The 12110-nt window shown below is 35.8% G+C and overlaps 1 protein-coding gene across 1 annotated transcript in view; it reads right to left on the reverse strand.

The window, feature by feature from the left end:
- CCDC178 (coiled-coil domain containing 178) overlaps positions 1-12110 on the reverse strand; it is a 181162-nt gene that overhangs the window by 136435 nt on the left and 32617 nt on the right. The window contains exons 10-12 of the mRNA XM_050709125.1: positions 6692-6787; positions 6442-6578; positions 2131-2314 (exon numbers count right to left, since the gene is read on the reverse strand). Of these exons, the coding sequence (XP_050565082.1) occupies positions 2131-2314; positions 6442-6578; positions 6692-6787 (417 nt within the window). The remainder of the gene's footprint in view (positions 1-2130; positions 2315-6441; positions 6579-6691; positions 6788-12110) is intronic.

The raw sequence follows: 12110 nt of genomic DNA on the forward strand, positions 1-12110 counted from the left end.
GAAAATAGGTTATTTTGCGGAATGACTTAGTAAAACCATCTGGATTTTGTTTACAGTAGACAAAATTCAATGAAGGTAAATGTAGATTTGTACATTAGGTCAGAGTATTATTTTTTTATATATAAGACTGGATTCTGAGGTCGCTGGTAATCAAACAGGAAAAAAATCATGAAAGTAAAACAGACGGTTCCATGACACTGTGAATAAAATTCTCCACTGCATTTAAAAGAATAAATGTAATGTTAAGAACTATTAATAAAAGGAAAGACAACAAAACAGGGATCATCTTTATACCACTGTATATGCCATTGTGTGTCTACTTATTCTATGCAGTTCCAGTCCTGCTTTCTTCCCCCATAATAATAGAACTGGAAAAGGTACAGAGCAAATAGAATGATGACAGATATGGGGCAGTTTTCATTCATGAAACAAGTTAATGGATCAGGAGTTTTCAGCCTGAAAAAGAGCAATAAAATAATAAAAGTAATGTGTGACAAGTAGAAAGTAAATATGCAATGACTGACCATTACTTCTTTGAAAATAAGAACCACGGCCTTACACAGATAGGATATCCAAGGCAGAAAAAAAAAAGAAAAAAAATTAATTCATCACACAACATTTGACAAAGCTGTTGAAGACTTTATCACAAAATATCATGGATTTAAAAAAAATAAAAATGTAACTGAAAATAATAGCCAAATGATAAGACAAATTAAGACAAAAAAGACACAGGGCAGCAAATAAACAGGGGCTTTGCCTGAAACCCTTCTAAAGTGCTGATTTCTTAGACTAATTTTTATCATTCCCTAAATAACCATTAGAAAAATAAAATAAGAAGAAAGAAGAAGCAAAATAGACTCCCCTGCCTGTGCAGTTGAACATCCAATTATGTAAAAAATTCAACACACAGCACTGAGAATGTAGAGAAAATGGTGCTTGTGAAATTTATATACAAACAACACAGAGCAAATTTAGCATTAAAACATATGGCCACAGAACAGTATAATATACCAAAAAGACAATTTATAGGACAAAACTACATGGTGCAAATTCAGGTATTGCCTGCAGTATACATTTAATCCAAGAGAAGACAACCTGGCACAGTGCAAGGCCTTAACAGCTCTGAGGTTCTCTAGACTATGTTTCACATTTTTTTCACTTTGGCTCTATAAGCCTTTTAACTGATTCTGTTTTAAATCACATTCAACAATTCCTCTTTTCTTTTTTGAAGTACAGTCTGGTACTTGGATGTCCTGTTACCTTTGGCAAGAACTTAGGTGAAGAGGAAGGCAGGAAAAACGTGGAGTGCCTAGTATGCCAATGCATACTATAAACTGGAAAATACTATGATGTCCTTAATTTTACTGATTAAAAGTTAGGAAATCTTAAAATTATTAGAGAAAATAAAACTGTTACGGTCTTTTCTTCCAGGCAATCTATACTATACATACAGTAGAACGCTAATGAGGAATATATGAAACACCCTGGCATAAAAAGACTCTTGAAAATTCCCCTGATTATTTCTTTTCTGTACTTCTGAATGCTGAATTTTACACTTTTCAATAACACTATGGTATGTACAATGTTATTTATTAGGAATTATGTAATGTGAAAAAACAGAAAACACTTCTCAGTCTTGTAAGCCTTCACAATCGTGTCAAGGCTTGTGGATGAATTTCATAAGGATGAATTTCAATTTCAGTTCTAGATAACTAATGACATCCAAATGATAATTAAATATTTTCATTTGCAATGTTTGCATTTACTAACGAATAAAATTGTATTGACTTAAAAATCCTTCTAATCATGTAGTTACAAAAGAATAATATGGTTATTTGTTATTATTCATGTTGAATCACTAACAAAATCTTAGTAGTCTTTAATATTTGTCAACTTTAATTTTTAGCCATCATTACCCATGACCATTTAGTAACCAATTTATTTTCTTTTCCAGAGACTATTATTTCCCACATTTTCAAGTGTTTTAAAGTACATGGTAAAACCCAGAAATTTTACATTATTATTTGCTTAATATTAGGTTGCTTGCCCAATAATTCTCTGTTACAAAGATTTTTTTTTCTATTTTTCCAATCTAAAAATGAATTTAAATTAAAAAAAAGAAATCACAACCTTGTAGGAGATTTTTTCTGCAGTTATTTCTGTTTGGATTTCCTCATACTTTGCTTTTTTTTCACTGTAAGACAGTTCAGTTTTACAGAGCTCTTCATTTAGTCTTTCTATTTGTTCTTCAGTCTTCTGTATGTGTTTGCAGACAGTTTGGACTTCTGACTGATATGTCTTCTTTTTTCTTGAACTGTTAAAATAAAACAGACATTATCTTACATAACCTTTTATAAAGTAAGGTAACTAAAAGGAAAACCCAGTATCAAATTGTAAAACAAAAATAATTGAAAATCAAAACCAAAAGCAGTATTTTACACCCTTTTATTTGATGCTGAACACATGAAGCTCTTCCTCAAAACTTTAAGCCTTCTTTATTCATGAGTGTAAGCCCTGATTGCTCATTCATATCAAAGAATTATAACTACCCATTTTTTATTGTTTTCCTACACATCCATATTGTTAACCTTCATCAGAAAATCACAGAATGCTTAAGGTTGGAAGTGACCTCTGGAGATCACCTGCTCTGACTCCCTGCTCAGGCAGGGCCACCCAAAGCAGGGTGCCCAGGCCCATGTCCAGGTGGCTTTTGAAGATCTCCAAGGAGGGAGATTCACAGCCTCTCTGGGCAACCTGTACCAGTACTCAGTTACCCACACAGTCAAAAAGTGTTTCCTGATATTCAGAGGGAACCTGCTGTGTTTTCATTTTTGCCCATGGCCTTGTGTCTTGGCACTGGTCAGCACTGAAAAGAGCCTGGCTACGTTCTCATTGCGCCTTCCCATCATTTATTCATATACTTTAACAAGATCCACCACGGGCCTTCTCTTCTTCAGGCTGAATAGCCCCAGCTCTCTCAGCCCTTCATCATAGGAGAGGTTCTCCAGTGCTTTCCTCATCTTCATGGCTGTACATTGGTCTCTCCCCAGTATGTCCAGGTCTTTCTTGTACTGGGGGGCCTAGAACTGGACCCAGCACACCAGGTGTGGCCTCACTGGCACTGAGCTTTGGGGATTGATTACCTCCCTCAACCTGCTGGCAACACTCCTAACGCAGCTCAGGATGCCATTAGCCTTCTTCATGGCTTGGGCATATTGGCTTCTACCTGCTCTAGTTTTACTAAGATAAAAGCTACTTAAATCTTCCCTTCTCTAAGATTATACAGAACAATTAAAGTGAGGTAAGGCAAGCACATATCCCCCCTCTTTCTTTTTCCTATTGAAAATATAAAGGTTGAATATGAATATACTGGAATGCACAGAGAAACAGCACAAAGAAATTATGAGAAGGACAAAGATCATAGGAGACATTGTTAGTTCATGTTGAACTTAGCATCCACCAGGAATCCTCACCAGCAAAGCTGCTTTCCAGCTGGGTGACCCCCTGCATGTTCTGGTGCCTCGGGTTGTTCCTTCCCATGCGCAGAATTTTCAGCTTCCCCTTGAACCTCATGATGTTCCTGTCAAACCATTTCTCCAGACTATCCATGTCCCTCTAGATAGCAGCACAACCCTCTGGTGGTGTGTTCTCTCAGTTTTGTATCATCTGGAGTCTTGCTGACAGTAAACTCTGCCCCATCATCCAGCTCACTAATGAAGATGTTAAACAGGACTGGACCCAGTACTGACCCCTGAGCTACACTGCTTATTACTGGTGTCCAGCTAGACTTCATGCCACTGATCACCACCCTCTGTGCCTGGCTATTCAACCAGTTTTCAGTTCACCTCACAGTCTGTCCACCCAGCCCATACATCAACAGCTTTTCTATGGGAGTATTATGAGAGGCAGTGTCAAGAGCCTTACTGATGTCTAGGAAGACAATATCCATGGCTCTCCCCTCATCTCCAGGCTGGTCGTTTCATCATAGTTTATCATGTTTGTCAAACATGACTTCCCTTTGGTGAATATATTCTGACTACTGATGCCCTGGAGGTATACAAGAGACATGTAGACATAGCATTAAGGGACATGGTTTAGTGATAGGACATGGTAGGTCTGGTTGATGTTTGGACTTGTTCTTTAAGATCTTTTCCAACCTAAATGATTTGATGATTCTGTGATGTTCTTGTCTTTGTGAAATGTGCCTGGAAAATGGTTTCCAGGATTAGCTGCTCCATCACCTTCCCAAGGATCTAGGTAAAGCTATTAGCAAACACATCAGAAATGGATTAAAGAGTGTCCCCATCAAATTCATGAGCAACAAGTTTAATCTTCTCTATGAAACAAGATCCTTACTAACAGAAACACCTTCCCTAATTTCTTCAGAAATTCGATAGCAACTTCGTAAAATGGAGCAATTCTACCCTAACGCAAAAGAACATACAAAAATCACAGTATATTCAGAAAGGAATGTGAAAAACAAAGCACAATTATATTGAGAATGTTTGTGGGAGGCTACAAAATGCTCAGACTATCACACTAATGATCCGACATGCAAAATATTTCCAATATAATGCAAGAGATTAATAGCAGATGAGAGAATTTAAAGGTTTTTGAGAATACACATCCTATTTCCTTCATGACACTTAATGGCAAAACAACCAAGAGAACTATAGTTATTTATAGCCTTTAGTTAAAACACACCTTATTTAGCCAAGAACTCCAAGAAGATAAAAGAAGATTTTCAATTTCTGTATTACCCAAATAAAAATCCATACTAACAACACTATTCCTTTCTGTTGTGCTTGTATTCAGTAGAATAAGGGGAATGTAACTTCTCTGAAATTTTAGTAAGGATTAGCAACTCTTTTTTCCCTAAGAATTAACACTTTTCATGCAAGGTTACTGGTCTTGAAAGTAGGATTGAGAATATGCAAGGGTTCTATAAAAAAGCATTCCAGAAAATCCTTTTAAGAGTTAACTAATCATAGGAAAGCAATGTACATTGGGGATTGTGTTAGGCTGACTAAGAATCATGTTCTTCCACTACAGCAAGATACATTTTAAAAGTGTTTTTTTTTTCATGTGAATTAACACTTTTCTTTAAAAAATATTTAAAATTGAATAATATAGTCAGCTTCCTCTCATTGGTTCCTAGGACTAAACTAAACAGCTGTCTAGAAAGGTATTTTCCCTTCAGAATGTCTTCAGATCATCCATTGAAGAAATAAATAGACTGAGTTTCTGGAGAGCTTCATTACTAGGAACTTGTAATATGCACTGTCTGGGTCTGTGATCCAAACTTTAGCATGCATTTCTTGAACTCCTGAACATGTGGAAGGACACAATAATCATGACACACTCACAACAATATTAATTATATATGAAAAAGATAGTGCTCAAAAAAGATTAGTCAATGCAGTTGAAAATAATAAATTTGTAAAGGTACATAACGAACTTTTAATTCTAAAATGTTCTTACAATCCCAGTAGTAGTTCTGTGAATATCAGAACTCTACTGAAGCTTGGTTTCATACCCATTTGAGTCCCATGGTTGATTTGCTTGATTGTGTAAGGTGTGAGCTCCAACTTGGGAGCATTAATAGGGACGTGCACATACCTCCTTCTCTCTTTCATCTTTGTGTTTATACCCTGCCTCGCCTTTTTCCTACATCTCTTGTATAGAATTGTCGGGGTCTAGTAAGGAATGTTTTCATGCTGACAGGATGTCTGTATTCAACTCAGTTATCAATTTTTACAAAACTTGTGAGAATGTAATTATTTTCAAGAATTTTTCTTTTCAGCTGACTTTGCTGAAACTAGATAACAAGATTCAAAATTACCAGGGGGATAAATAGCAATGTGTCAGATACCTAAAAACAGCATACACCTGGTGTCCAGATGAAGTAGGAACTGAAAATTGGTTTTATTTTCGGTTATGTTATTAATGCACTGGGAATATTAAGCACAATATAGTTTAAAGTACAGCTATTTGGAATCAAGAAACTGAGGAGCTAAAAAAATATGTGCATAATGTCTAACAAGAACTCAAAGAAAGTAGAGAAATGTAGTATTTCAGATTCTATTTTATAAACATCATAAATAAAAAGAAATACAAATAAAATCTATAAAAGCTTTGCCAAAATGTTTTTAAGACTGAGCTTTTTGCTAACAAAGAGAATTCAGAATCTTCCTTGTTTCATTTTAATTGTCAAACTATGTATATAGTCTTTGGCAGAAAAAAAAAAAAAAAAAGCTTTTTTTCTTTCAAGTCAAGGTCAAAAAATCTCAATGATAGATTTCAGCCTAAAGAGACTTGAAATTACTGAAATATTAGTTATAGACAGACTTAAAATAAAAGCAAGGTTCTGTTTTATAGGCATGCTTTCAGTGAAAAAATAATGTTTCTTTTCTATGTTTATGTTTATATTGTTAGTATTACCTATCTCTGAATTCTTGCAAAAGCTCTTCATTTTCTCCCTCAAGTCCTTCATTTTCACATTTCAAAGCATCCAGTGCTTCATCAGTTTTGAGAAGCTTTTGCTTTATATTCTGTAGATCACTTTCTCTGGTGGATTTCTAAGGATCATTAAAACATTAAAACATCTTTAACACAAGTCAAAATAAGTCAGATCAACACAGAAAATGCAAGTACACAAAAATAATATATATAAAAATAATAAAGAACTTACTAATTCTTCCATAGCTTTAACCATTTCAGAAGAAGCATCTGATATTTTTATGCTCTCATCAGCTTGGGCAGCTACTTTGTTATTCATGTCTTCTACCTAGAATATATTTTAAACAAGTAATTAAGTAATACAAACATCTCCTACATTTCTTTGTAAAAAATGAACAATATATCTTACATTAAAATTTAAAAGGAAGGCTATTAAAGAGTAACTGGAGATATTTATATGCACATTCCCATTGTTATGTATCCAAGCAGAATCTTTAGACTTCATGGTATCAGTAAGCACACACTCACAGTCTGCTAATTCATACATGACATATGGTGTGTAATTGAACAGAATACCTTTAATTCCTCTCAGCCTCAAGATTTTCCTTAATATCCCAAAATATCTATCGAACTAATACAGAGATTAATACAGAGATTCAGTGATGGACCAACCAACAGAACTAATGGAAAATGAGGAAGTCAGGGAACCAAGCATCTACAGGATAAGGAAAACATTTAAAGTGGATTTAAGTAGGTAAAGGCATACCTGCTCACACTGAGCTTAATGAACTGTGCTTTCTTCCTGTCTCGTTCCTCTGCAGAGACTGAAGTAACATAGCTATCCTGACAGAGCTTACCTATACAATCTCTAAAGAGATATGGGTCTAACTGGAATACGATAAACTAGAAACTGGTACATAATCAACAGGATGAAATTAAATCCAAACAAACACAAAGTGCTGCTATCAGGAAGTATGTGATACACAAATTCAAAACAGAAAATAACTGTAGAAAGACCAGTTTTACAAGAGAGACAGTTGCAAATACTTGTTGATTAAATCAAAAATAATCATATAATGCTCTAGGACAAAAAAGATCTATTAAATATTTATAAAAATCAATAATAATTACTTCATTAAAGCTTGAGGTGTAGCAAGTCCTCAACTGAAGTAGTATGTACATTTCAGGGCTCTGTAATTTAAGATATAAATATACTATGAAAGTCCACAGAGAAAGAAGAATGGTTAGGATTAGAAAACATGATCTATTTGGAAAGACTGAAAAGAAGCACCTTTAGCAATCTAGAAAAAGCAGATCAAAAAGCAATGTCTTTTAATATGTAAAATATTCTAAAAAAGATACAGAAATCAACTGTACTTCAGGGCACTGGGGGAATAATAAAGAGAAACTGGTTACATTTACAGGGGAAAAAAAAAGATTATGAGCAAAATGTCCCACTTTTTAAATTGCTAGTATTTAGAAAGGGTGATTTAGAAATGTTTTCCCCCTTTTCATATGTTTTTAGAGCAAATATTTCGACAAGAATGACATTAAATACTACCACACTGTGCAAGGTATGTTAGATAGTCTCTTGAAATCCCTTCTAACACAACTTTTCTAGTACTTTCAAAAATAAAGCAGTCTTTTTAATACACAGCATAACCCAAAAACAAACAAACAAACAAAAAACTTATAAGGACCTCCGTCTCCTAAATTTATTCATTTTTCATTTGTCTGTCGCTTAAGCAGGTTAGGTAGTTTGCAAAAAAAAGGCAAGTCTGTGAGCTTCTCACAAATTAAAAGCAGAAATCTAGAAAGACCTGACTAGGGATATCTGTGAAAGATGACCATGAGAGTAATATGCTTAATTGCAGTTTCTGGAGCATAACACAGAACTGTTGCTTGATCTTTTACGTGCTATGTGGCTTTCTAAAGGAGATCTAAGGTATGAAGGTGTATGTTGTCAATACAGACAACAAATACAGACTTATAAAACCACTATATGGAAAGGTCACTGTGCATTTGAGCATTATGAATACTGTTCAGTTGTTACATCTCTTTTTCATTGCATAACTGCTTCTGAGTTTTCTATCACTATGTGTGAAATACCGAGTTATATCCAGTTATGCATTTAAATCCAGCTGGCAATTAGTGGTGTTGGGGCCCATCCTCTTTAATATCTTTACTGATGATTTGGATGAGGAAATTGAGTGCACCCTCTGTAAGTTTGCAGATGACACCAAGTTGGGGGGAAGTGTTGGTCTGTCAGAGGGTAGGAAGGCCCTGCAGAGGGACCTGGGCAGGATGGGTCGATGGGCAGGGGCCAATGGGATGAGGTTCAACATGGCTAAGTGCCGGGTCCTGCACTTTGGCCACAACAATCCCATGCACTGCTACAGGCTTTGGGGAGAGTGGCTGGAAAGCTGTGCAGAGGAAAAGGATCTGGGGGTGTTGGTCGATGCTCACCTGAACATGAGCTGGCAGTGTGCCCAGGTGGCCAAGAAGGCCAACGGCATCCTGGCTTGTATCAGGAATAGTGTAGCCAGCAGGACCAGGGAGGTGATTGTTCCCCGGTACTCTGCTCTGGTGAGGCCTCACCTCGAGTACTGTGTTCAGTTTTGGGCCCCTCAGTACAAGAAGAACATCAAGGCCCTGGAGCATATCCAGAGAAGGGCTACGAAGCTGGTGAAGGGCCTGGAACACAAGTGCCGTAAGGACACAAGTGCAGTTGAGGGAGCTGGGGTTGTTTAGTCTGGAGAAGAGGAGGCTCAGGGGAAACCTTATGGCTCTCTACAGATACCTGAAAGGAAGGTGTGGGGAGATGGGGGTCGGCCTCTTCTAGCAGATAACCAGCGACAGGACTAGAGAGAATGGCCTCAAGTTGCACCAGGGGAGGTTTAAGTTGGAAATTAGGAGACATTTCTTCTCAGAAAAAGCAGTCAGGCATTGGAATGGGTTGCTCAGGGAAGTGGTGGAGCCACCACCATCCCTGGAGGTGTTTAAGGAAAGGGTAGATTAGGTACTTAGGGACACAGTTTAGTGGGCAATATTGGTGGTACATGGATGGCTGAACTAAATGATCTTCTTAGAAGCCTTTTCCAACCTTAATGATTCTATGATTCTATGATTCTATCATATCTGTCCTCTTTTTAACTATATTACAAGGTATTACTACAGAGTCAGTTTTTCTTAATTCCTTCTCCATTTTTCATCTTACTCCAGAGAAAAAGAAAGGAAATTCTTACTAAAATCTCTCCTTCACAGTTGTTTACTTTCAAGTATTTTGATGTAGGTTTACTGCTCCACATAGCAAAGAACATGAAAACTTAATTTACACTTTTTTTTTTTTTTAAATCTATGTAAGAAGACCAGACAGTGTTAACATTCTTGGAAACAGAAGTAAAGATCTGGAATAACTGTATATGTAACTTGACTATTAAAGTCACTAAATCTTTGCACTTGATACAGGAAATAGTTTATGCCTTTTTCACATTTCTCAAGTTGGTCCAAAAGAATCTGTTGAATGACAGCTACTTTGCAGTTCTGCAAAATAAGATACAGTGTATATAATGACTTAGAAACAGAATAAGGCAACAAAGTCTTTGAGAAGATGTAAGATTAGACTGAACAAATTTATTTTGTCTAGAGCAAGGATGGCAGAGCAGAGATATTACAAATCTTCAGGCATACGCAATGTGGTCATAGTGACAAAGGGAATAATCTACTATTTGTACCTGCTGTAGCAAGAAAAAAAAAAAAGTAGTAGACCAAATTTTACAAAAGCAAATTAGAACAAAATGCTTCTTTTAACTGTTAAGAGCATCTGACTCCTGCTTATACAGGATTTACAATGTCCTTCAGAATTTACTAAGGGCAGAAGACCAACTCAAAGGGGACTCAGATACAAACCTCTTCCTCCTCTTTCTCTAACTTTTATTTGAAATAATTTGTTGTAGATTCAGTAACACCTTCAGATGAAGAAGTCCTAAGACTTCTTAAGAAGCCTTTTAGCATCAAATTATGTCTTTGCACTGATGCAACAAAGATATGAGCCACATGGACACCAACTACAACCAAGTAATACTTAGCATCTGATTCTTTTCTATCCCTTTGTTTCTCAAGAAGTATCTCAGGATAAACCTTTATTTCTTGAAAACATTTCCAGACGTTCCCTGTACAGATCATTAAAAGCAGGTTTGCAAATATATCAGCATCCAAAATTTCCTAAGTCTGATTTCCTATATACATCTACCTCTTAACTTCCGTTGGTTCTGTTTGTTATACACAGAATTATAAAGAAGCAGGTATGAAGATACTATAATTTGTTAACGTATTGTCTGCCTCAAACATTTCTACTATATTATTCAATGCCCAATCTCTTTCTGCTGCTAGTGGCAACAAGAGAGCATTAATTTTGATGCATTACTGTATTAGGAGGGCATTGGTTCCCCTCAGTGCCTGGAAAAATATTTTGATGGCAGGCTACCAAATGAACGCATCTTAAGTCTCCAACCAAGTTTCAAATTCCAAATCCTCTTCCATTAGTTAAAGGGTAAAAAAAAAAAAAAAAAAAAAAAAAGATTGTTGTTGAATTGCTGGACATCAATAAAGAAAAAAGAATAACGGAGGTGTAGGTAAATATACGATTAATTTTATGAGGAGGCTTTTTTTCTCATCTTTGAAGAGCTATGCCCGTATAGATAGAGAAAGGTGGTTTTGATACATACAGATGCCTGTCTTATCACAAACCTTGGTAACATGGAAAAAATAATACTCAGATTTGTCCTTATACTGTTAAAAGTCATAACATTTCCTAAATAATAAACCACTCCTCCTAGATCGTATGTCAAATAAATATTAAAAAAGCATTAATCAAGACAAGGGAAAAAAGACAGAAAAAAGACAGAGAAATATTACATCACCAATTATGTCTTCAAACTTGTTTTTTGATAATAAAATAATGATGTATGTGACAGTTTGCATGTTGCAATTTAGATCCAATTAAAACACCATTTAATTTGCTAAAAATAATCCAAGTATTTTCTCATCACTCCCAAAATAATTCCATTCTCCCACAAACATTTCCGTGATGATCAGAAGAATCACTTTGAGCTTTCTAAAAATCCTCTATTACTTTTAAAGGTTTATTAACTTGTAAAGATTTAGCCATGTTTTTGAATGAAACTGACAATAACAGCTCAGCTGTGTGCTAAGCCTAACTCTCATCTTCAGCATAAACTAATCGATCCAGAAGCGGTCACCAAAAGGAGCAGTTCCATGCTCCACCTTATCCCTGTTGCGCATTTCACCTTCTCCCTTGTTTTGGTTTTAATACCCAATTGGTACCCACAGAAACGTATCAGACGAGGGGAAAAAAAAAAAAAGATGGAAAAAAAATCCAGGAGAATAAAAAAAAGGTTTACTAACAAGTACTGGTTAGATTCGAAAACAGCATTTTTCTACATATCAGTAGCAATTGCTAGTGCCAGTAACCGTAAGTAAACTGTAATATACAGCTGAGCGTTGGAAAAAAAAGGAAAGAACATATCTAGCAAAGGCTGTCTAATATGACTGTATATCTCTACCTTTTTTGGTCATGCTTAGCAGTTTCAGTCTCTTGGGGAATGCAGGATACACTCCACTTAGATTCT

This window comes from Cygnus atratus, chromosome 2 (assembly GCF_013377495.2).
Source record: "Cygnus atratus isolate AKBS03 ecotype Queensland, Australia chromosome 2, CAtr_DNAZoo_HiC_assembly, whole genome shotgun sequence".
NCBI classification, from domain to species: Eukaryota; Metazoa; Chordata; class Aves; order Anseriformes; family Anatidae; genus Cygnus; species Cygnus atratus.